This window comes from Syngnathoides biaculeatus, chromosome 22 (assembly GCF_019802595.1).
Source record: "Syngnathoides biaculeatus isolate LvHL_M chromosome 22, ASM1980259v1, whole genome shotgun sequence".
Lineage (NCBI taxonomy): Eukaryota > Metazoa > Chordata > Actinopteri > Syngnathiformes > Syngnathidae > Syngnathoides > Syngnathoides biaculeatus.
The window spans coordinates 10,580,243-10,607,831 of NC_084661.1; the positions used below are offsets into that span (position 1 = coordinate 10,580,243).

General features: G+C 45.1%; 4 protein-coding genes across 8 annotated transcripts in view; 3 read left to right on the top strand and 1 right to left on the bottom strand.

Moving 5' to 3' along the window:
- The first annotated feature begins 414 nt into the window (after positions 1-414).
- Positions 415-4,089, top strand: tectb (tectorin beta). Of its 4 annotated transcripts, XM_061809809.1 has the most exons (9): positions 415-980; positions 1,062-1,252; positions 2,010-2,161; positions 2,233-2,305; positions 2,384-2,571; positions 3,460-3,622; positions 3,695-3,773; positions 3,869-3,901; positions 3,985-4,089. In XM_061809809.1, exons 1-9 carry the CDS (start codon positions 917-919, stop codon positions 4,053-4,055), a joined length of 1,014 nt encoding a protein of 337 aa, XP_061665793.1. In that variant the 5' UTR covers positions 415-916; the 3' UTR covers positions 4,056-4,089. The 4 variants fall into 4 exon arrangements, with proteins under 4 accessions (XP_061665793.1, XP_061665791.1, XP_061665792.1 ...); XM_061809807.1 differs by having other exon boundaries at positions 3,460-3,773; XM_061809808.1 differs by lacking the exon at positions 3,985-4,089 and having other exon boundaries at positions 3,695-3,945.
- Positions 4,090-4,932: 843 nt separating this feature from the next.
- On the bottom strand, positions 4,933-17,067 carry gucy2g (guanylate cyclase 2g). Its single transcript, XM_061809815.1, is given in 23 exon segments — positions 4,933-5,886; positions 5,965-6,078; positions 6,146-6,237; positions 6,805-6,903; positions 6,993-7,022; positions 7,025-7,166; positions 8,182-8,374; positions 8,437-8,577; positions 8,655-8,829; positions 8,898-9,053; positions 9,809-9,977; positions 10,043-10,114; positions 10,417-10,521; positions 10,596-10,679; positions 11,593-11,733; positions 11,795-11,961; positions 13,488-13,591; positions 13,845-13,980; positions 14,049-14,193; positions 14,252-14,434; positions 14,610-14,734; positions 14,864-15,212; positions 15,386-17,067. Coding segments are annotated over 23 exon segments (3,378 nt in total). The 5' UTR covers positions 15,758-17,067; the 3' UTR covers positions 4,933-5,802.
- A 73-nt stretch (positions 17,068-17,140) lies between these two features.
- On the top strand, positions 17,141-26,030 carry acsl5 (acyl-CoA synthetase long chain family member 5). 2 transcript variants are annotated; one of them, XM_061809803.1, is made up of 22 exons: positions 17,161-17,301; positions 18,258-18,305; positions 18,877-19,058; positions 19,138-19,249; positions 20,470-20,534; positions 20,623-20,724; positions 20,863-20,962; positions 21,581-21,759; positions 21,848-21,880; positions 23,035-23,086; positions 23,161-23,234; positions 23,305-23,382; positions 24,184-24,318; positions 24,394-24,528; positions 24,601-24,696; positions 24,839-24,911; positions 24,982-25,070; positions 25,142-25,258; positions 25,346-25,489; positions 25,561-25,662; positions 25,732-25,803; positions 25,885-26,030. In XM_061809803.1, exons 3-22 carry the CDS (start codon positions 18,903-18,905, stop codon positions 26,014-26,016), a joined length of 2,046 nt encoding a protein of 681 aa, XP_061665787.1. In that variant the 5' UTR covers positions 17,161-17,301; positions 18,258-18,305; positions 18,877-18,902; the 3' UTR covers positions 26,017-26,030. The 2 variants fall into 2 exon arrangements, with proteins under 2 accessions (XP_061665786.1, XP_061665787.1); XM_061809802.1 differs by lacking the exon at positions 18,258-18,305 and having other exon boundaries at positions 17,141-17,301.
- A 983-nt stretch (positions 26,031-27,013) lies between these two features.
- LOC133495201 (ankyrin-3-like) overlaps positions 27,014-27,589 on the top strand; it is a 105,915-nt gene continuing 105,339 nt past the window's right edge. Inside the window, exon 1 of the mRNA XM_061809554.1 lies at positions 27,014-27,457. The gene's annotated coding sequence lies outside the window, so the exon portion shown is untranslated. The remainder of the gene's footprint in view (positions 27,458-27,589) is intronic.

Sequence of the window (27,589 nt, forward strand, 5' to 3'; positions counted from 1 at the left end):
CACATGACCCCCGTGGACGGATGTGACGTTAGACGTGAGTTTCGGCGGCGGCGGCGGAGGCCTTTAGCTTAGCTTCGGCGTCAGCCTCCGCCACCACCGAAGCTCGGCTAACCCGTCATTCCGCCCGAAGAACCAACCGAATATTTAACATTTGCAGGCACAGGTTCAAATCTGTATGGAAGTATTCCTCCGTCTTCCCGATCAACCCATACTGCTATTTCTTCATCAGAGGAGGATACGAGAAATCAGCGCTGGGCATAAATGGTATCCCATGTAATTGAGCGTTTGGAACGGCACGTAACACGTCACATCCGCCCACGTGTGACTTGCGAAAATGGCAGCGTCCTTGAAAATTCGTAATTGTCGATTAAAAATCTTCTCAAAACACTATTAAATGAGAGAAGATTTAACATCACATTGTCAAAATAGAATACATATTACATGACCGTTGGATACATTGTTATTGCAAACCACTGGAATTCCCCTTTAAGAATGACAAGTTGGCAAAACCAACGTTGGTGCACGAATCAGCTTTTCATACACTGGTTAAATCAGAATGAGAATAAAATATGAAAGTGAATGTCTCAGAACGCAATTTTTTTCATGCTGTTCATTAAGTCGAAGAAGCCTCTAATCGTTGTCTGTCGTTTTTGCTACCAAGTGGCACATTTCCATCAGGTCTGTCCCAAGAGACGACGGTCATTTGAAAGAGAATGTCCGTGCAGCACAGAAGGCTTTTTGTCGGCGGGCCCACAAAGGAGGCTCTTCGGGTGGGGGATGTGGACCACCTCCGCCTGCCAGCGTACATATAACGCCAGCCCGGGTTGGGGGTGGGGGGCAGACATGAACCTCATCTGACAGCGCACAGGTGAACGGTCGTTCCCAAAGGATTTGAATTTACGTGCTGCGTGGCATCATGAGCGCCGCTTTGCTCCTCGCTATACTTCCTGTGGCGTGGACCTGTGTTCCGCAGAAAGCAGGTAACGAGACTTTTAACTCTCACACAAACTAGTAACCTTCAATAGGTATTTGTGGCACATTGCCATTGTGTGACATTTCAGATTACGTGATCGTGTCGTGCTTCCCAAACGCCATCATCGCCAACGTGCCCGAGTGTCCGTACGGCTGGGAGATGCAGCAGCTCCACCTGGGCGGGGTGTGCTCCACGGGTGTGCACAGCTCCGGTTACTACCGCTTCACGATCCCCGACCTGACGCCCAAGAACCACTCGTACTGCGGCACTCAGTCAGAGGTGAGTCGCGCGGGACCTGTGCTGACGCGCTATCGTGCCTCGGTTTATGGCCTTCGTTGTTCTGAGTCCAGTTTGAGGCTTGTCAGTCAGACACCATCTGGACGACACAGTTTTGCATTTCCACGTTGTGCAAACATTTCATTTTTCTTCTTCCGCGGCTACTGCCAAATATCTCGCCTCCTCCGCGCGGTCAGAGCATCGCTGCGTGACGCCAGCGTGACTTTTGCATCGGTGGCCAAAATCAGCCCAGTGCAGCCGCCATGACACCGTTATGGGGTGGGGGTGGGGGTGGGGCTCGCTGCTGCTTGACCCACTTTGCTCCACCAACAAAAGACAAACAGCAACCCACTATGACATCCCGTAGCGCTCCACCTAGTCTCCACACATACTATAAAACGGAAAGTTTACGGTTTGGTTCAGTTTGCGATTATTAAATGTAAAATTAAGCTCATGAGGAGTATAGGTTAGATTTAGGAGTGTTATGGTTAATTTTACTTTCTTTAGCGTTGTTGATATTGTGAATGTTTTTTTTCCACAATATTGTAATTGTGGCACAACCACTGTTTTGTGACATTGTCATTATCGTTTGTATCATATAAAATATGGCAATGATATCATACCGTGGGTTATTCACTGTTGAGCCTCGGGGGTGCACACACCACAGTTGGGTACGGATCAGCAGCAATATTTTGGTACCTTTAAAATTTGTACCGATGGAAACCTGAAATTTTGTGGTCTCTTCACAATTTGCTGGCAGTACATTGCAGGGAAAGACGCCCGCTATATCTTCTTCAATTCGGTGGTGTCCAACGACACGTCGCTGACGCTCAGGAACCAGCCAGTCAACTACACCTTCAGCTGCGTGTACCGAGCCGTCTATCTGGTCAACAACGCCGTCTTCAGCCAGAGGTCAGTAGGCACCTCGTCCAGGTCTTGGGGAGTAATGGTGGCGTTTGGGCTCAAAAGTCTGCTCTATCCAGAGTGGCCACTGTCTACGTTAGCAACGGCACGTTGGGCTCCTTCATGTCACAGCTATCCATGGGCGTGTTCACCGTGAGTCTCGCCACACCTGGAAAAAATCACGGAGGTCGGTACGGTTCCACAGGCGTGACGTGAATATCTTTCCCTCAGAACGCCAAGTTCCTGTACGCCAAAGAGGCGCCGTACGTGATCGACACCTCCGAGATTGGCTCGGAGGTTTTTGTCGGCGTGGAGGCCAAAGGGCTGAGCGGACGCTTCCGTGTGGTCATAGACAACTGCTGGGCCACGCCCACGCCCTACTCCACGGACAGGAGGAGGTGGAGCCTTATCATCAACAGGTACAGAAATGGTTCATGCCCTGTGAATTCTGCCGAGTAACAAGCGACCACACAAACGTTTCTAATTGTCGTGTTCATGTGAGCTCACCTGGTCCTTTCTTAGCTATTTAGGGTAGTGGAGGTATGTGCGCCAAGTTTATAACGTTAGCAGAATTGTTGGTGTGATTTTATGCAATTTTTTTCATCAGGCATTAAGGGGCAGAAATGATTATGCCCCATGGATTTAGCCTAGCAAGAAGCAACCATGCAAATCTTTCTCTTCGTTGTATCTTGAGCTCTCAACCCCTGGTTGCCAAGGTCACCGCTAGTCTTAGAACAGTACAGTGCAGAGTGTGATGCCTGTATCTGAAAATGTGACTGGGTTGTGGGGCAGAAATGATTGTGCCCCATAAATTTTGCTTAGCAACCAGTGTTTTGTTGCTGTCAAGTCACTCTGTCATTTCTCTACGGCGTTGGGCATCTACCCCAGATCCCAAGGAAACTGCCTAGCGGGCAAGCGGTGGTAATTTTTTATTGTTGGGGCAGAAATGATTGTGCCCCACGAATTCTACCTAGCAACAGCACATGTTTATTTGATGTGTTTTTGGATCCCGTTTTCCCCATGTTGACAAGGTAACAGCACAAGTCCCGTGACTACAGTATATGCAATTTTATATTAAATTGTTGTGCCCTATGAATCGTGATTAGCAACAAGTGGCCGCACAAACATTTATCTTTGTTGTTTTATTGTCTCATACCCTCTATGTGTCTCACGTTGCAAAGGCTTTGGGAGAATAAATGATTGAATTCTGTCTAGCAACAAAAAAATTGATAATTTTGTTTTTTATGCCTTTTCAATATTTTTTTTCTTGCTATGTGTGCATACATAATTCATTCACATCCCTCTAGCTGCCCATCCGACGACACCGTGAACATATTTGACAACGCCAAAGACAGCCGCTCCACCTTCAAGTTCAACTCGTTCCGCTTCCGCGGCCACGAGAAGGCATCCACCGTGTGGCTCCACTGCGAGGTCCACGTGTGCGACGGCGAACGGCTCAGCTGTCAGCCGGTGAGTCGGAACATCTCAGGTCACCGAGATAGGAAGGGGAACCTTAACGCTGTACTTGCTGCCCCCTTGAAGAGTCCTTGCTCAGCCAGGAGACTGGCATTGAAGGCGGAGCCACATGGCGGCGTCCTGACTGCTGAATTTCACGTCAAAGGTACGATACGGAGCATTTCTGACACCGCTCATGGGAAAAATGAACTGACTTTTATGCTTCAGTTTATGGCAAATCATAGAAATTATCTTTCACAGCTAATGGATCCTCCAGTACAGGACACATCATAGGTACTGTAAATGCACGTATCACCACTATGGCGTGAAGTGTGTGTGTGTTGTGATTGTGTACTTGTGTGTGTTTGTCGTCCCAGGAGCCTCACTGCCCCGCCTGCTGCTCATCTTCATCATCACGTGCGGTCGTACTTGCACAACCAATCAGTGAACGCACATCCAAATGTACTATACTTGGAGGGAGTGCACACTTAAAATTAAATATGGCCGATACTTTATTGATGAGCCATGTAGTCATAGATACTTTCCACGTGACATCATGAGTCACATGACTTTTGTTTACGGCAAAACTACAATACAACTCGCGTTTTTTAGTGATCCTTTTGTGAATATTGGCTTGCTTATAAGCGTCTTACGGCCTTTTCATCATTGTGTGACGTATGGTTGTAAGAACAGACAGAAAAAGTGGTCTGACGCTTCAGGCATTGTTTACCTTTTTTTTGGGGAATTCAGCTAATTTACTGTGGTATTCTCCACACTTTTTACATATCTTTACGGAGGACTTTGGGGTGTCAATATGTCTTCTAGCACCCGCAGAGAAACTTTGTTTTCCAGGTTTGCGATGGATAACGCGAACCTCGTGGCTGTCGCTAGCCATAGCTAGCCTTAGCCTTTAGCTGCACTTTTGCTAACTCGTGGCCCCTGGCTGAGTAACTTTTCGCGTACACTCGCTGAGTTGGTAGCGAAAACTATGCGGTCTCTGACCATCTCATTGCTGTTTGGGTAGTTACAGTCTCTCAGCAACAGCTCGAGTTCTGTCGCAAAGTGGTCACATGACTCACGCATGAAACTTATATCAAGCAAATATGGGGTTTGCTTTCGGAGTGGGGTAATCGGAGAATTTTTCGTAGTAAATTTTTAGCAACTTATCTTCATCTCCGGTCCGTGTCCACGTATTGCCGGCATCCCGTCCTTTATCTCCGTTCCAAAGCAGGAGGAAACTCCACTTTTCCTCTTCAGCTCTGTTTTTAAGCGGTCCCGTGAACTTGAGTTCAGCGTGTTGCTTGAATCTCCGCCACGCATCTGGTAAATTGGGTGAGTCGTCGTCTTTGTCCAATTTTTTTCTTCCCCCCGTGACTCCGTAGTTATACTGCCATCACTCTGACACCATGTTATGATCTTGCTGTCATGTTATTGAATAATGTAGACATGAGTCCGACTGTACTTTTTAACGTGGATGATATTTATTTCGCTCCCCCAGCCGCCAACCTCTCTAGCTCACTTCCTTATCGTCCTGTTTCGTCGCGGCTGACGTCGACACAATCACATCACACTTGCTATATACGAGCAGTACTATAGCTCAATCTGATAATTACGAGACGTTGCTTGCGCTCGAGTTTCTTTCTTTATTCCTCACTTCAGCACGAGTGCCTCAATCGCCTCTGGTTATACAGTGTTCGTTTGTCAAAGGACTTTCAAGATAAAAGATCATTATAGCATACACCTATCGCTTCTTAGCCATGATGTGTACACACGATCTTGCCGTACAAAATGGCATTGTAAACAAAAACACGTGGTCGGCGTGACGTCAATGAAAAACTATCTATGGTAGGCGACTCGGCGCTTAGTACAAGTATAATAAATATTGTTTACTTTAGCGTACGTAGCTGTATGCACTCCCTACAAGAGGCTTCATTTATTTTTATTATTTGATGTGATATCATCTAAATTCATCCAGGAATCTGCTCAATTAATAATTATGATTGATTTACTGAATTAGGCTTGGTAGGATCAATTGTGAACTGATAATCTCATGTGTGTTATTTCACTTGCACGTAAAGAATTAAAAATCCCCAAAATGGATTCTTGTGCCTTTTGTTCAGAGCGAGGTCCACTTAGAATGTATCAATAAATACAAAATAAAACGACGCAAATTTTATTTTGTTTTCCCGGGTAACCTAAACGTCAACCAAAGGCACGGCGGCGTCCTCGCCAGCAGGCTTTGCGGCCCATTTATCCGCAGGTCTGCACGTGCCCATTTTCTAAAAAAAAAAAAAAAAAAATTAGAAACATGACATGAAGAAGAAGAAGACGAGTGTGCGGATGGGTCCAGAGTGTACCTCTTTTGGCAGCTGGAGGCACGAATCCGTCCGTGCAGGGCTGTGAGGAGCCGGTAAAGGAGGGTTGAAAGCCTGTTTGCTCAACAGCCAGTAGGTCTTATGGTAACCTTTACCCTGACACACACGTATTGGCGAGAACGTTTGCTCACGCTCGTGACGCACACACACGTGCGCAAGTCACCTTCATTTCGATTTCTCCTCGTTCCTCCAGCTCGAACGATCCCATCTGGACCAGAATGTCGGCGGTGCTCTGAGAAATGTGAATTTTCAAGGCTGACCAAACAGCAGAGAAAATATGACGGTGGGCTGTGAGTTTATCCGCGCACCAGCACTGTCCTTGTTGAAAGTTAAGATAAGTTAAGATAAGTCTTGGGAAGAAATATAGGAAGTCTGCCATTTTGGGTTTAAAGTGGACTTTTGGGAATTTGCAGAGGTCCTTGAAATGTTTTGAAAATTCAGGCTAATATGGCCATTTCCAATGTTCCTGAGAATGCTTTAAAACGTCTTCCCATGAAGCCATTTTCACTTACCAACATAAAATTTGGTTGGAATTTGCAACATGTATCGACCCACAATAATACCTCAAGAATCCAAGGCAAAATTGACGTAATGGATTTTCTGTTTTTCTTTAAAGTAGCCAATTTAATGTCAATTTTATTTGAGAGATTTTGTCTGACATGGGTTTAAACTCCCGAACATTTATTTTTTCGGTCATTGTGAGTGGGGTGCGGCGGCAAAATCTTTTAACCATTTTTTTTAATGCAATATAGAAAAGCAATACAGGTATTCTTATTCCGATATTTAAAAAGGAGATCGTTAGGTTTTTGCGGGGTGTCTCACGTAAGCTGTTGCTCTCCATGCGAGACGCCATGTTGACCGTGTCGCCGAACAAACAGTAGCGAGGCATTGTGCTCCCGACCACGCCGGCCACTACAGGACCTGCCCCGACAAAAACGCCACCGCCGCCATCTTCACACAGACGTTTTGAAACGTTTTTGATTCTGTGTCTTTTTCGTGTTAGCGCTCACCCGAGTGGACGCCGATGCGGATGGCCAGCTCTGGGTGGGCATGTGGCGGATGCGGAAGCGCTTGATGGCGCTCAGAAAGTGGAGAGCCAGGGTGGCGATCTCCACGGCGTGCTGTTGGCCGTTGGTGATGGGCAGACCGCTGGCCACCATATAGGCGTCACCGATGGTCTCCACCTACAGTGAAGAAAATAAGTATTTGAACACCCTGCTATATTGCAATTTCTCACACTTAGAAATCATGGAGGGGTCTGAAATTTTCATCGTAGGTGCATGTTCACTGTGAGAGAGATCCAGAAATCACAATGTATGAATTTTTAACAATGTATTTGTGTGATACAGCTCCAAATAAGTATTTGAACACCTGTCTATCAGGTAAAATTTTGAATTTGGACGATACAGAGGAGTCATAGGAGAAAGTTTTTTTGGTCAGATGAGACCAAAATGGAACTTTTTGGTCATAATTCCACTCGTCGTGTTTGGAGGAAGACGAATGATGTGTTCCATCCCAAGAACACCATCCCTACTGTGAAGCATGGGGGTTGTGGCATCATGCTTTGGGGGTGTTTTTTCTGCACATGGAACAGGATGACTGCACTGTATTAAGGAGAGGATGACCGCTGCCATGTTTTGTGAGATTTTGGGGAACAACCTCTTTCCCTCAGTCAGAGCATTGAAGATGGGTCAAGGCTGGGTCTTTCGACATGACAATGACCCAAAGCACAGAGCCAGGAAAACCAAGGAGTGGGTCCGTAAGAAGCATATCAAGGTTCCGGTGTGGCCTAGACAGTCTCCAGACCTAAACCCAATAGAAAATCTTAATGAGGGAGGTGAAACTCTGTGTTTCTCAGCGACAGCCCAGAAGCCTGTCTGATCTAGAGAAGATCTGTGTGGAGGAGTGGGCCAAAATCCCTCCTGCAGTGTGTGCAAACCTGGTGAACAAGTACAGGAAACGTTTGACCTCTGGAATTGCAAACAAAGGCTACTGTACCAAATATTAGCATTGGTTTTCTTAGGTGTTCAAATACTTATTTTCTTGACTGTAGAAAACGCCATCGTCAACAGTGACCCATTGCCAATGGTGGGAAGTACCATACAAAACACTTAGACTCTATTTCTACTTAAGAACACGGTGTGCACATTTTTGTCATCTGTGCCTGTCTAACCATCCAGTTTTTTGGTCTCCACGTACCTTGTAGACGTCATACATCCTGATGATGTCATCAAAGAGGCTGTAGAGGTCATTGAGGAACATGACCACCTCCATGGCTGAGCTGATGGCGCACATGGAGGTGAAGCCCACGATGTCAGAGAAGAAGATGCTCACCATGTCGTAGCTGCGAGGCTCCACCGACTTCCCCGCCATCAGTTCGTCGGCGATGTACCTGTGGGTCGACGAGTCATTGTCAGGGGGAGACTCGCGAGTGCGTTGTGTCTCCGCGGTTACCTCGGCAACATGCTGGAGAGAAGCTTGTCTGCGCGAGACTTCTCGGCGACCAGTTGATTGGTTCTCTCCTCCACCACCTCCTCCAGGTGATTGGCGTATTTTTCGAGTTTCTCCACCATGTTGTCCAGAATGTTTGCATGGCTACGGCACGGATGGGAAAAATCTGTTGAGGTGATGTTTGCAGGAAAAGATAGCGGACAAAAAAACAATAGTGGGACCTTTCTGGACTGGCTTCCTTCAGTTGTCTAAGAATGGACCTAAACGGCGGTCGGTGGTCCGGGTTTTCGTTCCAACAGACCCTGAGCAGCGAGTTGATGCTTTCGTGGCACAGGTCGGACAGGGCCGGTCTGAGGGGCTCGCCGCGGAAGGGCCCCCGCAGCCTCGTGATGATCTCTGCAGTAAAATTGATGATTGTCGTTGGACGTTTTATTGAAATGATGCTGACATGTTGTCATGGCAACCTTTGGGCTCCATGTCGAACTCGTGGTACGGGCCGCTCTTGGAGTTGTACATGAGCTCCCACAGGATGATGGCAAAGCTGTAGATGTCGCCTTTGGGGGTCCCAGCGATCACGGCGTTGACTTGTCTCAAAAGCTCCGGAGCTGTCCAGAACAACCCTGAAATGTCACAAGCCAAACGTTTGGTGATTTAGCGCCAGCCGTCCGTGTAATGTGGATCCAGTTTGGTTGCAGTCAGAGAAAATCTCAAGGAGTTTTTTTTTCCCAGGACTCCTGGAAATGGCCAAAATGTGCCTAAACTGGCCACTGCGAGGCAAAATGGACGACTTTCTGTGACTTTTTAGACAAACATTCCTGAAATTCTTTTTGTACCTCTACTCAGCAGGAATGTCAACCAAATTTTATGTTGCTCGGCAAAACCGGCTGCGGACGGAATTTTTGAAACATTCTTGTGGTTGAGTTATTGAGTTTTTGCTTTTGCGGCAAGTCATCGACAAAAATGCAGCGACAAAAATTTAAATGAGGGTCGCCCATCTGTTTAGTATATGTGGTTCCAATTTGGTCACAGATGAGTCTCGAGGGGGATTAAAAAAAGGTTAAAATCATCTAAATTAGCTGCCAGCACCAAAAATAGTAGACGACGGTCTTTTGGGAATGGTCACTTCAAAATTTTACCCAAATTCATAGAAACCTTGGAAATAGCAAAAATTGACCTTAGAATGGGTCCTTCAAAACAAAATGGCACATTTTCTATCTTTTCTGGCGTGATTTCTTGAGATTTTTCTTCTGGGTCTACTCATGGTAGACACGCCTGCCTACCAATTTTTTTTTTGGCTTTCGGAAAAATTTAAGGTGTGACTTCCTGCGTTAAGTTTTATTAACTCTTGATTTAAAAAAAAAATAAATCTTCTGACCTTCATATTTGGGAGTTCCTGGCAGGTGACTGTTCCCTTTAGTGCCGTACTTAAACTCCCAGAGTCCGAACCCGGATAGTTTGACCTGCAACCGAGTGTCCACCATGCAGGTGCTGGTCTTCAGGTTGCCGTGGAACTTGAGCTTGCTCTTGTGGATGAAGTCCATTCCCTGTGGGAGGTAACATACGTCACGTCGGTGACGGGGGTGGGGGCGGTTCTTCTCATAACACCTACGTTGACAATGTCGTAAGCGAAGGAAAGCTTGAACATCTCGTCCAGCTCCACGTCGGAAGCCTTCAAAACATCCTGCAAAACCACAACGGCAACACTACAATTGTGTACCGTAATTTCAACCCTGCGGTTTATGAGGTGATGTGTTAGCTAGTGTTAGCATGATGCTAGTGTTAGCGCGGCACTAGCGTTAGCGTCGTGCTAGCATTACCACACCTGGTTATTAGCCTCGGTACAGAGAAATGGTTTAATGCTAGCCTCACACTAATGCTAGCGGCGTGCTAGCGTTATACTCTTTCGGTGTACTGAGGCTTGTAACCAGGTGCGCTCTGTCGGCCCGGAATTGCCATATTTTGCTAGTAGCGCGCCACATTCACCTTCAGGCTGCCCTTCCTGCAGTACTGCGTCACCAGACACACGTTGGGCGGCTCCACACATGCGCCGAAGAACTGCAACAGGTTCTCGTGCTTCATCTCTTTCATCTGTCCCGGTGGAGGCGGACGCCATTTAGCAACGGGCCGCAAGCGACACGCCGAAGGCCGCCGGAGAACGTTACCACGTTGAACTCGGCGAGGACGGAGGCCCTCTGGAGGTTCTCGCGGACGTCCTTCTTGATGTACTTGATGGCCACGTAATTCCCCTGCGGCCGTTTACAAAAGTCAAGAGTGAGCGACAAAAGCATCGGGACACCCGCAGGAAGTGAAAAGTGAAGAAAATGGCGGCGTTAGTTTCAACTTTCACTCTTCTGGGTTGGGTTTCTTCAAGTTTTGTTTTCCGCACCTGAGCCCTCGTTTAATTTGGACCTTGCTTTGATCACGGGGAACAGAAAAGAACTTCCCAAAAATACATTTAAATATGTACAAACGTAATCACATTCAGTTAAAGGAATATGAAAATATTTGTTTTCAATACAGCAAAGGGCCTTACCTAAAAACTAAACTGTACTAGTTTTCATATTAGACCGACCACATTTCTGTAATAAACACAAAAACAAATCTATTTAATCTATTTCAATGTAGAATTCACAAAAATGGCCTACCACAAAAACAGAGAGTATTATGTAGCAAGTAATAACAGTAATAATAGTAAATGTACTCAATACATGCATTAAGTACTTTCAAATGTATACAGTATTGTGATTTTTATTTATGATATATTTTTACAAACAGAAAATGGCCTCTCTTAAAGGCAACTATCAATTTAAATGTATTTATTTACACAATCATTCTTTATTTGACAGCACTGATAAACATTAGCTATTATGAAAATTTCCAGCCGTCGATTACCCAAACTGCTTATCCTCACAAGAGTCACGGGAGAGCCAGAAAGGCAGACTACACCCCGAACTGGTCGCCAGTCAGTCGCGGGGCAAATATCGACTACACTAACGAGCGGAAATCGATCCCACGCTCTCTGCACCAAAGTCAGGCGTGTGTACCACTACACCATTGACTTGAGGAGAGGTGTTGTACACCCTGGATTGTTTTTGAAATGTTTTTCCAATTTTTTTTTTTTTTATATTATTCCATCCCGATGCGCATTGTGTGATTTACCTGGTAGAGGCCAATGGTGGCGTAGATGTGCTCTTTGCCCATTTTGTCCCTGAAGGCGAAGCTGGTGGTGGACAAGGTGGAGTACGAACCTCCGCTGCCGCTCCGACTCCCGGCGGTGCTCAGCGACAGGTTCTGCACGTGCTGCGCGAGGAGCGCACAAAATCGGATCGTACCACGTCGGCGGTCCTACGAAGGGTCGTACCGACGTCTCCCTGATGATTGTGATGTCGCCGTAGTCGATGAGCCACCAGCGCGAGTCCTCCAGGCTGCTCTGGAGGCGCAGCTTCTGCAGCACCAGGACGCCGATGCCCAGCACGGCCAACACGCCGATGACGGGGAAGCTGACCAGGAGAGCCAGCAGGACGACGTCTGACGTGAAGGAAGGAAGGAAAGTATCAAGTCGCCTCATCGCATACACCGGAGCCTCTCAACTTGCGCACTTTCACTAGTAACATGGATTTGTCATGGTGGTCTGCAGAATTGTCACACACAATCCAGAAATATCCTACTAGTTGCATGTACGCCTGCACTAGTCCATGAAAATTGTACGAGTTCACACCTTGTGCTTTAGTAGTACTACTAGAAACATGCTGATATCATTTAGTGTACGGTGTTGAGTCACTAGTAAGATGTTTTCCTACTAGTCTGTCAAAGTTGCCCTACTTGTATGTAAACGTTATACAGTACTGCAGGGGAAAGTGGAAAACGAAAATACTAGTAGTTCTACTAGTGCACTGAATTGTCCAAGAAGTGAGATCAAAGAGTGTACTAGTAGCTAGATATCACAAATGTTGAATAAATTCTACTAGTTGCATGTACGCCTGCACGAGTCCATGAAAATTGTACGAGTTCACACCTTGTGCTTTAGTAGTACTACTAGAAACGTGCTGATATCATTTAGTGTACGGTGTTGAGTCACTAGTAAGATGTTTTCCTACTAGTCTGTCAAAGTTGCCCTACTTGTATGTAAACGTTATACAGTACTGCAGGGGAAAGTGGAAAACGAAAATACTAGTAGTTCTACTAGTGCACTGAATTGTCCAAGAAGTGAGATCAAAGAGTTACTAGTAGCTAGATATCACAAATGTTGAATAAATTCTACTAGTTGCACGTATGCCTGCACGAGTCCATGAAAATTGTACGAGTTCACACCTTGTGCTTTAGTAGTACTACTAGAAACGTGCTGATATCAGTTAGTGTACGGTGTTGAGTCACTAGTAAGATGTTTTCCTACTAGTCTGTCAAAGTTGCCCTACTTGTATGTAAACGTTATACAGTACTGCAGGGGAAATTGGAAAACGAAAATACTAGTAGTTCTACTAGTGCACTGAATTGTCCAAGAAGTGAGATCAAAGAGTGTACTAGTAGCTAGATATCACAAATGTTGAATAAATTCTACTAGTTGCATGTACGCCTGCACGAGTCCATGAAAATTGTACGAGTTCACACCTTGTGCTTTAGTAGTACTACTAGAAACGTGCTGATATCAGTTAGTGCACGGTGTTGACTCACTCGGAAAATATTTTCCTACTAGTCACTCAAAGTTGTACGCCTGCACTAGTACATGAAAATTGTACTAGTTCACACCTTGTGCTTTAGTAGTACTACTGGAAACATGCTGATATCACTTATTGTACGGTGTTGAGTCACGAGTAAGATGTTTTCCTACTAGTCACTCAAAGTTGCACGACAGTACTAGTCTGCTAAAGTTGTCCTACTTGCATGTAGACGTTATACAGTACTGTAGGGGAAAATGGAAAAAGAAACTCGTGCACTGAATTGTCTTCGTAGTGAGATCAAAGAGTGTACTAGTAGCTTGATATCACGAATGTGGAATAAATTCTCAAAGTCCCCCGTTTGAGAGCCCCCGACAGATGCAAGATGGCTGAGCGTACCGTTACTCAGCCATTCGCACAGCTCGTTGTTGAAGCCGCATTCGGGGTTGTCGGACGGGGGCCTCCCTTTGGGCCAGGTCACTGCGGCGAACATGGGGGTCGGCCTGAAATCCAGAATGACAGACTTAAATCCAATTTCCAACAAAATTTTGAAGCACAATTTTCTAATATCTTGCTTGAGTCATTTTTCTTCAAATGTGTGGATTGGCAAGTTTTGTTAAGACTTTTATGGCGTACATTTTCTGATAACATTTTGGTAGGACTGCAAATTATTTTTGATTTTTTTTTTTTCTCAGGATATTCTGGTTGAACTCCAGGTTTTGGGAAATTCTTCTTCTGTGGTGTCTTGCTTGTTACCGGATGCTTTTGCTGTGGCTGTCAAAATGAAGGACCGGGACAAACGCGGCGTCATCCCTGCTGTACTGCAGGTCGTAAATGGAATAGTCCAGGTTTCGCTGCCCGTCCTCGTCAAAGTGGACCAGTCCGGAAGCTCCTGCCGAACGAGCCTCGTTCACTGAGTCGGCGTTTGAAGCTGGAAACGCGACACGTCCCTTCGCTTACCGTAGAAGCGCAGGTCATTTTTGTTCTTCAGTTTCTGCAGAACCCGACGTCCGTCGCGAGGGTCTTGGCCGTCTTTCAGGACCTCCTTCAAGGCCATGGCGTAGAGCAGCACAGCGTCGTGCAAGTAGGCCGAGTAGGTGCTGACCTGAAATGAGAAGCCATCAAAAGTTCCTTTACCTTGTCCTGATTTGTTTTTTTCTTACCTCTCTCTCGGAGGTCAGGTTGCTGTGGAACGGGGGTCCTCGGAGTCTTTCGTACACCTGCTCAAAGAAGTCGTAGTAGTCGTAGCCGTCGTACGACTTCTGGCCGATGATGAAGGTCATGTCAAAGGCTCGGAGGGCCGCTCGGTTAATTTGGCCGTCCATTGAGTATTTCCACACGTTGTCCTGCTCAATGGAAAACGTCAAAACGCTATTCATCTCGCAGAGCGTTATGAAATTTGCCGATAGTTCATGTAAAAAATGGTAATTCGCCTGAATCCGTTTATAGACCTCGGTTAGTTCTCAGCAAAAACCTTGCGGCGCTTTATGAGTGTGATGTTTTTGTGCGCGTTTTACTCACCACGCCGCCACTGACCTCAAAATGTTGCAGCAGGAAGAAAACATAGTCGCCGCCCATCAGGCCCTGCCGCTCGGCCTCCAGCAGCAGCGTCAGAGAGTCCTCCTTGTTGGTCAGGACCACGATCACTGAACCCCACATGGACTTATTTACATCAGGACGTTAACCCGTGCCATTAAATCTTTTTGATTTTATTTTGTTTTAAATCGCATAAAGAAAACAATATTGATGTACAGTATGAAAAAAGCTAAACTCGCCTCTGGCCACGGTGGCGATGTACTTGATGTTGCGGCGAACCAGACGCGGATCGCTGGTGTCGAATTTGACGGCCGCCGTCAACTTGAACCGTGACCTCAGCGACGTCGCCACCGTTTTCCACAGCGCGTCCACTTTGTCCCACGTGTTGGAGTCCAGACCGCCTCCGATCATGGCCACGTGCGTCCACCCGAAGAACTCCAAGGTCTTCGCCAGCACCTCGGAGCTCCGCTTGAGCGGCGGCACCACGTTGACGTACGAGTCGTACACGGCGGCGTCGTCCATCTTGGACGACTGGCCCACGAAGCCGAACATGGGGATGCTCCACGTGGATGCGATCAGACCCGTCACCTACGCGCAAAACAAATACATGTAGATAATGCAAATACTTCTTTTGCCGTGTTTTTCCACGAGATACTGTAAGTTCCTCTGAGCCAAAAGAAAAATTCACACCGCACTTATCGTAACTGCCACCTTGCACAATAGAAATATTAAAACCGCACGCAATGTCCTAAAAGCCGTACCTCAGCTTCTTCGGGACACGCTGGGCCAAAGACGGCGGACACGTTGTCCCTCCACACCTGCTGAATGAAGCCCCCTAAGGAAAGCTTCGGGCTGCAGGCCGTGTCCACGTAGACGAAGCCCAGGGTGTAGTTGCCCAGGAAGGAGGGGTTGCCGTTCACCTTGTCCACGGCGATCTGGATGGCGGAGCCCAGTCGCTGGGCGCCGAAGGGGAACGACATGTTCCGAGGAGCCTGGAAACCGATCAGCAGCTTCTGGCCGGGAGGGGTCGAGCCGGGACCCCGACTGGCGCCCGGACCCTCGCTGGCCTTGGTGACGGTCAGGGCGAGCGTTAGGCGGAACGCCTGGGCGATACCCGAGGAAGATCTACTCATTGTCGTCCTCGCACTACAAGCCACGTCATGTCACATGGCTTAAATGGCGACGCGCCCCCCCCCTCCCCTCCCCACGCCAAATTGCAGCCCACCCCCACCACCATAGGTGATGCTAGATAGGAGGAGCCTGAACTATTTCTCATATTTTATCAATGCTAATTTAAGATTGAGAGCCATTAATTTAACTGCGGGTTTATGATTTTGGTTACCCTCAGGTGTAGCTAATGAGGGGTCAGCAAAATATTAGGAACAGCGCGAGGACAGAGATATCGAAATGAAATCTTTTGTTTTGATAAAATGATCTATCTATCTATCTATCTATCCATCTATCTATCTATCTATCTATCTATCTATCTATCTATCTATCTATCTATCTATCTATCTATCTATCTATCTATCTATCTATCTATCTATCTATCTATCTATCTAATCATACATTGATATATGATTATGCACGAAAGGAAGAACCATTTTATTTTAATGAATTAATTTCACAAACTGTGAATTTAATATTTTCACATTTATCATATATATGATAGTGTAGTGGTACACATGGCTGCCCTTCCAGCTTGGGATCGATTCCCGCTCAGTGATGGTGTCGATATCTGCCCTGTGACTGACTGGCGACCAGTTCAGGGTGTAGTCCGCCTTTCGCCTGAAGCTAGCTGGGATAGGCTCCAGTTTTTCCGCAACCCTTGTGAGGATAAGTGGCTTGGATGATGACAGGTCACTGATGGTGCAGTGGCACACACGCCCGCCTTTGGTGCGGGCAGCGTGGGATCGATTCCTGCTCAGTGATGCTGTCGATATCTGCCCTGTGACTGACTGGCGACCAGTTCAGGGTGTAGTCCGCCTTTCGCCTGAAGCTAGCTCGGATAGGGTCCAGTTTTTCTGCAAACCTTGTGAGGATAAGTGGCTTGGATAATGACATGACAACATTTTTAAGCTGACCCTGAGATCAAAATACCCTTTCTATAGTCACAAGGGCCCATATTTGTCTAATATTTTGGACAAATGTGTGGAATTGTGTGTTAGTGAGCACTTCTTTCAACTTAACAAATAGAGCATAAACAAGGTGTTGAAAGAGGGAGGGAGAAGCTAGAATAAAAGCGATAAGGACATATTTGATGCTCTTAATGAGATTTTATCAACAAACTCCAAAGGTTTATTATCGGCGTTGATAAATGTGGGTGACAAAGTTCATCGCAATCGCTCCCGCCGGCCTTTAACGCCGGAAATACACAGAAAACAACAAAAAAGTAAAACGTTAAAAAAATAATTTGTTTAGTTTCTGCAAAATTAAGTGGATGTGTGGAAGATGACAAAAAATAAATATGCTCTACATAAATAATGAGATGTTGCTGACACACGCGCACAGCTGCATGCACTCAGGTGCTAATGATCACAGGTGTGTGTTTGCATGTGTGTGTTTTGTGACATTAATGGCGGCCACTTTTTCGCCGTTTCCACCAGGGATCGTCACCTCGCTCTTCCTGCACGGTCCCCCCTCCCCGCCCCACCAACATCTCCGCTCACCTCGCCAGGTAACCTCTTCGTCACCGTCGCACTGTTTGACGCGTGCCGGCTTGTGCGAGGCCTGAATTTGACCTGTAATACATAATGCGTTTGCATAATTATTTAACGTACGAGCCCGCTTATGTCAAGGGTATCCAGTGCGCCTCCTTTAAAAAGTTTTGATTTTTATCTTGTTCCAGAAATTTACAGCTTTGTGCTGATGATTAGGCTCACTTGGAACAAATTCTTTGCAATGAGAAATTTGTGGGGTCAAATTTTTTTGCTTCATTTTTGCACCATTTATTAGAAAGTGCCGCATCACTTTTTGCACGTTTCTTTCACTCAGTGTTTGTTCTTCTGTGGTGGGGAACGCAAAAAATATGCAGCGTAATGTAAGTTGAGTTTCCGTTGAGGGATTGTATTTTTATTTTTCTTGTTGTTGTTACCTTTTGTTCTTTCCTTCCTATCTTCTGAATTTATACATGATTGCCACCATTTTTCTATCTATCTATCTATCTATCTATCTATCTATCTATTTTTTTTCACCTTCTTTCCACTTCAACTTTTCTTCTATTTGGTCACCCTCGTGTGTTTATTTTCTGCCTTCTTCCTTTTTTGTAATGTCCAAATGTTTTAAATTTTAGTGAAAACTTTTCAACGTTACCTTTACCCAATCTAGTGTATTTGTGTACATTCAGTTTTAATGGCACTGATAATTTCACAAGACAATAAAGCAGCCAAAAGCTTGATGACCTTGAGTAAATGTTGTATTGCTGGTACCAAATTGGCATCCTGGACTGGATTGAAGTAATCAAAATATAAGTGAAAGATGATAAATATAGGGTGTATTTTATTGGCTGCTGAGTACGATTCATTCGATAAAGACGTTCTGCGCGTGCTGCTTTATCACGCCCAAAGTTTAAAGGTCCTTTTTGTGTGATTTTTATGACCACTATGCCTTTTTCCTTCCGCTTGCGGACTGAAGAGCTGAGAAGAAGTTCTTCTTCACGCTGACAGGCCCGGCCAACAACCGGTGAGAAAGTTTGAACGTGTAGTTGCATTAATAATTGAACTTCTCTGTCCAAATATTTATTTTTCCGTCACATGTTCAGCTTTTTCAATTTGGCTTCCCCTTTCCAAATGTTGTGAATGGGTGCAATTAATGGTGGTGTCCCACAGGGGTCTGTCCTTGGATTACTGATGCTGTTCAGTCTATACTTTCGTATTTGATTTTGAAACTGGACAGATGGGTAAAGTCAACTATAGCTTCAGTAACATAAAAATTAATCATGTTTTTTTTTTTTTTTTTTTTTGTATCTTGTTTTGCTCTATGTGGACTGCAGGCTATACTTTGCCCTCTGCTGATTTCAAGTCTAGTTGGAACTCTTTCCGCTCACGTTTCATCAAAACTTTATACACAATCGTCACGTTCTGAGCTCATTTTAGTTTTGACCAAATTTCTATTACGCTTTTGAGTGTGACAAGTGCGACTATCTTGTGATTAACCGTTTGACCCGTTGTGCAAGGCGTTGACTTTGACCTCAATCTACGGCATCGAGACGCTCCAACCTAACTCGACCTGCTTCTCTTCTCGTTGTCGTCAGTCTCCCAGCAGAGGAGTGTGCGCGCCATGGAGTACCTCTACCAGCTGCTCTTTTCGCCGCTCCCGACGCCGGTCGTCATCTCTCTGTTTGCCCTGGGGGCCGCCATGCTCTTCTACCTCAACACCAGGCCCGCCCCCGTGCGGTCCCCTGCTGACCTCAAATGCCAAACCCTGGGGATCAAGGTTTGATGCAAAGATCCCTTAAATGTTTTTTTTTTTTTTTTTTTACTTAAGTTTTTTTTTTTTTTCTTAATTCTCTTAGGATGGAGCCAGAAAGGTGGCCTTGCTCAAGGATAACAACAACCTGCTGACTCACTACTACGTCGATGCTAAGACCATCTATGAGGTGTTCCAGAGGGGCCTGAAAGTGTCAGGTGAGTAGATGAAATGTGCACGGTTAACTCCAAGATATTAAATTGTGCCCCTCTGCTATATTCCTCAGTTTTTAATTTCTAGCAAGTTTTCCATTTGGATACTGTATACTGATTGTAATGCTCTCAGATGTGGGGAAAAGGGAGGCCGTCACCAGTGTACGGTCAGTTATTTATTGAACAGTAAAATCCAAATTCAATGTGCCCAGGGACCAACACTAACTAACCGTACACATCTAGCACATGCACACACACGCCATGTACAGTATTTTTTGTTTTTTTACATTCTTGCAAGTTGTGAAATTTTTAACGCATGTACGAGGGGTAACATTTTATCCAATGGTTCTATATTTGTACCACCAAATGGTCTTGTTCTAAAATCCATGATGCTATACAAATTTCACGTCTGGTTACAAGCCTCGGTACAGTTTAACGTGAGCGCGGTGCTAGTGTTAAACTCTGTGTACCGAGGCTTATAACCAGGTTCGCTATTACTAGCGTTGTGCTAGCGTTAAACTTTGTGTACCGAGCCTTATAACCAGGTTCGCTATTACTAGCGTGGTGCTAGCGTTAAACTTTGTGTACCGAGGCTTATAACCAGGTACGCTAGCCTTAAACTTTGTGTACCGAGCCTTATAGCCAGGTGCGCTAACGCTAGCGCCTAAGAACAAAAATATCCCATTTGAAAAGCCTATTTTATGAACATAAGCTAGTCAAAGCATGAAGGAAAATGTCTCCTTTGTTTTCTACTGTGGTGCATTGCTATTGCAAGATGATTCTGGATGTAAATAGTCCTAACTCTGTATCCACACACTCTATTTTATAACATTTCAAGCTGAAGGAAATGTAACAATAATAATAATACCATGGTAATGCAAGGCTAGCATTTTCATGTCTGGATTTGATTTAGCATGTTTATCATGGCTGCAGTTTCCAGTGGCGTACAGAAAGCTGTTTCTAATGTTTTACCATCTTTCCAAATAAGGTAATCATATGGTCTACAGTCCTGGAATATGTCTTGCTATAGGACTGCCCCTCCTCCCCCAATTTTTTTTCCATGTTTGTGTGAATTTCTCATTGGATACTTTTTGTAAAATGTTTTTTTAATCAACTGTTGACTGATTAATTCTGAAACTGTTTTAAAAAATGTCAACTTATTACATTAGAATAAATGAGGTGGTCTGTCCATTTAAGTGCTTAAAGCTCATTTCTCGTGCTTGCAGGTAACGGTCAGTGTTTGGGGTCTAGGAAAGCGGGCAGGCCGTACCAGTGGCTCAGGTACAAACAGGTAAAAACACCACACAAGGCTTCGGTCCAGTTCAGCATTGTAACAAAAGAAAAGAGGACGTAGATAAAAACCTCTCCTGGCTTTGAAGGTATCGGACAGAGCGGAGCACTTTGGCTCAGGGCTCCTTCAGAGGGGCTTGAAGCCCACCCCGGACACCTTCATCGGGATATTTGCTCAGAACAGACCCGAGGTGAGCCAAAGTGTTGCCGAGCGACACTTTTGAAGCCCTCCCCCGAGAGTAATTGTGCTGTTCGATTTTTTTTTTTTTTTTTTTTTTTTTTTTTTTTTTTTTTTTTTTAAATTTTATTTATTTTTTGCTCGTTTGCAGTGGATTATTGGTGAGCAGGCCTGTTACACCTACTCCATGGTGGCGGTCCCGCTGTACGACACCTTGGGTCCCGAGGCTCTGGTGTTCATTATCGACCAAGGTAATTGGCAGTGCTGCTTATTACACACCCGAGAGAGAGTCCAGTGGTTCCTTTTTTCCTGAGGGAGCGCAAAGATCCAAACTCTTTAAGATGGTACGAAGGTCTATCTCACCAAGATGACCTAGAAGCATTTGTAGACTGCAACACAGCAATTTTTTTTTTTTTTTTTTGTTACCCATAATTTACACAATGACAATAAAAAGCCAATTTGAGATTAAGTGCCCAGAGAATTTTTGCAAAGTTTAGCTTGCGTCATTCCCACTGTTGGTGACAGCCCGATTGAAACAAATGCAAGCACGCATTTCATCAGAGCAACAGTTTTTGCAGTCAATCTTGGGAAAATGGCTATGCTAAAGATTTTAAATCATGATGTCTGTCTGGAAAAGTGATCGAATTAGTTTGAAACGGTGCTATTTATCCCTACCCTTAGAAGAAAAAAAAAAAAATTGGGGCCCGATTAAATGAAAGTGTATAATATCCCACAGTCACTCCGTAGCAGTTGCAAAACGCTGTCAAATGTTATCTGGCCCCCGGGCCTCGAGTTTGCCACACTTGAGATTTAACAGCTCTCATTTGATTGGAGCTCCTTGTTGTTTTACTACTAGTTTTTCGTTTTAGCCGCCATCTCTACAGTGCTGTGCGACAACCAGAAAAAGGCAGAAGTTCTGCTGCAGAGCCGCGAGAAAGGCCAGACCCTCGCTCTAAAAACCGTCGTCATCATGGACCCGTTTGACACTGACTTGGCGGAGCGAGGGTCCAAATGCGGCGTGGATGTGGTGTCCATGGAGGATGTGGAGGTATCAAAACGTCACTTGTATGTGGTCAAAAGTAATGCGACACGTTCGTTTACAGGCTGGACTAAATTTCTCTTTTTGTGGTACACAGGCTGCAGGGAAAAGCAACCCACAGAAGCCAGTGGTATTTCATTTAACTTTTTCTTTCTATGGAATGCAGTGGGGAAAGTTTATTTGGTACCTGGGGAGGGGGGGGGGGTCCAATGGGGACTTGCACAATGTCATCCAATTCCTAATGCCGCCGCTAACTCATTGCAATTATAGAAACTATCAATACAATACAAAAACATAACTGAGCGGTGTACAACTTTGGGTGGCATGGTGGGCCCAGGTGGTATAGTGTTGGTCTCACATTTCTGAGGTCCCGGGTTCAATCCCTGACCCGCCTGTGTGCAGTTTGCATGTTCTCCCCGTGCCTGCGTGGGTTTTCTCCGGGTACTCTGGTTTCCTCCCATATCCCAAAACCATGGAGCAGAATTGGACACTCTAAATTGCCCCAAGGTGTGATTGTGAATGTGGCTGTTTGTCTCTATGTGCCCTGCGATTGGCTGGCGACCGGTTCAGGGTGTACCCTGCCTCCCGCCCGTTGACAGCTGGGATAGGCTCCACCATTCTTGTGACCCTTGTGAGGATAGGCTGCAAAGAAAAAGGATGGATGGATGGATGAAAAGAAGTGCACCTGCCTGGAAAAATGCCGTTGCCCCTGATGTCATCTTATGTTCAATCTCTAACATAATACGTAAATATAGCAGACACCATGGGATCAGATTGATAGTATCGATTTGTAAAAAAATGACTGATCATATCATATTTGGAATGCAATGTTTATGCCCAAGAGCAACGACATCTAAACTGTTACATATCATCCTTTTTTTTTTTTTTCAACCCTTGTGAGGCTAAGCGGCGAAGAAAAAGAATGGTTGGATGTACAACTTTGCTTAGTACATCTAGAACAATTCTGAACCAAGTGTAAATTGCAAAAATCTAAACATATTGTCAATTTCTAGTGAAAATGTCTGAGTATAAGATAGTTTGGACCCCCCTTCCTAAAAAAAAAAAAAGAAAATAAATCTAGAGACCTTAGTCTAAGAATCTTGGTAAGTGAAAAAGCTACCAATGAAACTATTGTGAATTTACTCCAGCTCTTTTCGGTAGTCTTTTTGTCTTAAAGTAAAGCTTTCACTAGACATAAAATGGAAAACTGCTCATGTCATGGCTATCAATGATTGCTTGCTAATTTCATGATGGCACATGCTAATACTGTTTTGTTTCCCACAGCCTCCAAAACCACAGGACCTCAGCATTGTCTGCTTCACCAGTGGGACTACAGGTGAACATGGCAAGAACTCCACTCACTGTGTTTTTGTGACATTCAAAGTGATTTTTGTGTGTCCTTTTTGAAAGGAAATCCCAAGGGTGCGATGCTGACCCATGAGAATGTCGTCGCCAATGCTGCTGGTGTCCTCAGAACTTTCGAGGTAACCTTTTTGCCAAATACAACTTTCATTTGCACTCCAAACTGTTGATTCTGTTCTCCCCCCACCATAGACGGCCATTGTTCCAAATACCGAAGATGTTAGCATTTCTTTCCTGCCGCTAGCGCACATGTTCGAAAGAGTCGTGCAGGTAAGAACTTAATGGTGTAAAATTTAAATCTTGTGCTATAAGGGTTTCCACGTAAAAGCACTTGATACCTATAGCTCCTTGAACTAAAACATTCAGTTTTGAGATACCACCCGAACAGTTTCTGAACCTTTCCAAAGGATTAACCCCTGCTTTTCGTGTGAGGTGGAAACCATTAAAGAACAAAGTAATTGATTTCCCCCTCTAAATGGTTTGCTGTAACTATATGATCCCAAAACAGTGTACTTTTAATTTCACGGTCAGGACTTTAGCACCATTTTTGTGGCATGACTGGGCACAAAAACAACAATTTTGATTCAGGGGAAAAAAAATGAATTAGGAATTTGACTCGTGACCCACAAGTGTGAGTGTATAGTCTAGCGCTTTGACTTAACTGTACCGTTTGGCCACTGATGAATATCACGAAAACAAATTTTCAGACAATATTTAGTCCAGTCCAAATACAAGTTGGCGCAAAGTTCATAATTGCTGCAGTTGAAATGTGCTAGACGAGGGGGTTCCTTCACTTCTTAAACCCCAACTTTTTGTCATAGGATCACAAACTACGAGCGTTTAAGGCACAATTCATATCATTGGTCAGTTTTGTTCCTCTCATGTCAATCATAGCAGCATCACTCATGATTAAATATGTGGGAAAACTCCTCTGATTTGCAGAGATGGGAGTAAGTAGCATTTGTGTGAGTCGGTAAAGTCTAAACATTTCCAGCGAGTCCCACATTGTGGTCATTATACAGTCAAGTCATGTGACATGAGTCCCCCAGTTCTACAAATTTTTACCCACAGACTGTCATGTTTGGTGCTGGCGCTCGAGTCGGCTTCTTCCAGGGAGACATCAGATTGCTACCAGATGACATGAAGACCCTGCAACCCACCATCTTCCCAGTTGTGCCGCGACTTCTCAACCGGGTCTACGACAAAGTTAGCGGTTCCTTTTTTTGTAGACATTGCTCGCCATGACGCACCTCGTAAAAATCCATTCACTCCCTTATCCAGGTGCAGAGTGGTGCTACAACAACTTTCAAAAAATGGCTGCTCAACTTTGCGGTGCAGAGGAAACTGGCCGAGGTGCGAGAGGGCATCGTCCGGAACAACAGCCTTTGGGACAAGGTCATCTTTCACAAAGTGCAGGTAGGACCACGACTCGTCATGATGGAACAAAAACGACGCCCAGGAAGTGACTGACCAGGCCCATCCGATAAGGAGTCTCTGGGTGGACGAGTGAGAGTCATGGTGACTGGGGCGGCGCCCATCTCTCCTTCAGTGCTGGACTTCCTCAGGGCTTCGCTTGGTTGCCAGGTAAAAGTTTGTCAAACAACAGCAGGTGGATAAATGGTCTTCAAAAAAGCATCAGGATCTGTATTGGGACAAAATGTAGACTACGGCCACAAGCCCATCGTCTTGCCATGAAATCCCCTGCTTCTCCCACGACTGCTTGTAGATCTTCGAGGCGTACGGCCAAACGGAGTGCACAGCTGGCTGCACCTTCACCATGCCTGGAGACGCCACCTCCGGTAGGTTCAATTCTACCGCCGCAATCGCTTTACTTCATTGCCATTATCGATTATGATGTGATCACTGCAGGACACGTCGGTGTGCCTCTTCCTTGTAATGTGGTGAAGCTGGCAGATGTGGAAGAGATGAATTACTTCTCGTCTAACGGTGAAGGCGAGGTGAGTTTAGACTTGTTTTGAAGAAATTATGGTATCTGTTGACTAAATTGACTGGATTTGTTCTTCTGCAGGTGTGCGTGAAGGGTACAAATGTGTTTAAAGGTTACTTGAAAGACCCAGCGAAGACTGCTGAGGCTTTGGATAAGGATGGTTGGCTCCACACTGGAGACATTGGGAAATGGCTGCCGGTAAGGACTACAATTCATGATTACTCCCCCCCCCCCCCCAACTATTTATTGGTACTTGCCACTGGTTTTGTCCCCGTGACCAACCAGAGTGGAGTTCTCAAGATCATCGACCGCAAGAAGAACATTTTCAAGCTGGCTCAGGGTGAATACATTGCACCAGAGAAGATTGAAAACGTCTATGTGCGCAGTGCCCCCGTGGCCCAAGTCTATGTGCATGGAGACAGTCTACAGGTGAGTCTGTGTGAACCTGGTACACAGCCAACAGTCTCTAAAATTGGGGGTGGGGGGAAATGCTCCCACAGGCTTTCCTGGTTGCAGTCGTGGTCCCTGATCCGGAGGTCTTACCGGGTTTAGCCAAGAACCTTGGAATCCAGGGCTCCATTGAAGAACTCTGCAAAAACAAGGCAATGCTGCTGTGATTCTTGGATAAAATATGAGGAAGGCTTTCAATGGAATTTAATGGTTTGTTGCAGGAAATCAAGAAAGCTGTTCTCTTAGACATGATCAGTCTGGGAAGAGAAGCAGGACTGAAGTCATTTGAGCAGGTAACTACTTTAACTAAAAGTCTGTTCTCAACATCTGCTTTAAGTATGATTCTTATGCAATATTATGTCATCCCCGTGCAGGTGAAGGATGTGTACCTACACCCTGAGCAGTTCACCATTGAGAGTGGCCTCTTGACCCCCACACTGAAGGCCAAGAGGGCTGAGCTCAATTCTTTCTTCCGCAGGCAAATTGATCAACTTTATGCACAATAAACAGACTCTACTTCCAACAACTTGTCATCTCTTTTCACAGCCAAAACCTGGTAACAGTTTATTTATTGCTAAGGACTAGTCTTCATGTGCTGTATTAAGCAAAGACTGCTCTCATGTGGTAGAAAACTGTACCGCATGACATGCTCTGGTTTAACAAAAGCGGATAAGGTTATATAGTAGGAATCACGAACAAGTTCAAAAAGTTAAAACTTTGACATTTTATAAGATATTGAAACCTTTTCCATTTTTGGGTGGAGTAGTGAGTACTAAGGATGGATTTTTTTTTTTTTTTTTTTTTTTTTTTTTTTGAGCTCCACAGGAAAATTCGAGACAACACACCAAGTGCAAGATTGCAATGATAATGCCATCTGTTATAACTTTCAGCAGTCTCGTCAGACTTGCTGACCTCATGACATTCCTCCGCCGTTACCGTTCCATTAAAATAGTCCAAAATGTAAACTGATAAAATGGTTACTGGAATGTGATATCTGAGGTATATAAATTGGTACTAATTAGGTACAGATGCATGGTAAATTTTGTATGCCAAAAACACATCTCTAAGACATGCAATGCAAAAAAAAAAAAAGCTTTATTTTGAAAGGACCAAAATACAGCAAATGTAATATTTAACCTTTTTGGTCAGGGGATGAGATAGATCAGTGATTCCCAAACAGGTCTTCAGGTCTTCCTTGGGAAGGTATCCAATTTTGTGTAACCGCTTAAAAAAACCCATTTATTCCAAAAAATAATGTATCTTTATTCATCTATTTATTTCAGTCAGGCACAATGCCAGACAGAACAAAAAAATCCTCTATTAGATGGCAGGAAGTGTATATGCAGTAATCTATTTTTGGTGATATTTACTTTGTTGGTGTGCTGTGGGATTTTTCAATTGTAAAATATGTGCCTTTGCTCGATAAAGGTCGGAAATCACTGAGTTAGATCAGGGATTTAAGCAAAAAATTGTTGCAAACTTCCCTTCAATACAATCCTACACTTCATAATTCTAATTTGAAGTAGGGATTGGGATTGAAAGAATTTTAAAGTGGGGAAAGGTTGGTTTGGAAGCTTTTTTATTTTTCTCATGTCAAGAATTTCCCACCAGTGTTGTTGATGGCCACTGTGTGACGTCATTTGCCGCGAGTAGACTGATCCATGTGACCCGGGTGGGTGGGGGTTGCTCTCGTTACTTTTCCACACGCTCGACTGACTGGAGGGGGAAGAGTCGTCTGTCGTCGCTCGTACGTCCGCCGGCTGACCCGCTCACGCTCGTTCGCTATCCGGCAGCCAGGACGGGCGCTCCTCCCCGCCCCCCCCCCCCCTGGTTCCTGGTGTGGGTCGTTTTCGGACTTAAGTGGGTTTCGTGGTGGAATCATCCGAGGAGTGAAGTCACCTGGAAGCCAAAATGGCTTCTCCCGCCACAGGTGTCCGCCGTCTCCAGGTAAGGAGACGACTGACGTCCCCGTCGCCTCATTTGTCACTCCACTAAAGTCCATCTGATGTTACCTTTAAAAAAAAAATAAAAATAAATTGTTCTTGTTTATTTGTATGACATGTCAAGAAATATCTTCTT

Bases quoted from the DNA above. Each gene is read 5' to 3' on its own strand.
- tectb (XM_061809806.1), top strand. From the start codon at position 917: ATGAGCGCCGCTTTGCTCCTCGCTATACTTCCTGTGGCGTGGACCTGT. The intron at 2,306-2,383 runs GTGAGTCTCGCC...TCTTTCCCTCAG, and splicing joins TATCCATGGGCGTGTTCACC to AACGCCAAGTTCCTGTACGC. The intron at 2,572-3,459 runs GTACAGAAATGG...ACATCCCTCTAG, and splicing joins TGGAGCCTTATCATCAACAG to CTGCCCATCCGACGACACCG.
- acsl5 (XM_061809802.1), top strand. From the start codon at position 17,178: ATGTGTGTGTTTTGTGACATTAATGGCGGCCACTTTTTCGCCGTTTCC. The intron at 20,535-20,622 runs GTAAAAACACCA...CTGGCTTTGAAG, and splicing joins AGTGGCTCAGGTACAAACAG to GTATCGGACAGAGCGGAGCA. The intron at 24,319-24,393 runs GTTAGCGGTTCC...TCCCTTATCCAG, and splicing joins TCAACCGGGTCTACGACAAA to GTGCAGAGTGGTGCTACAAC.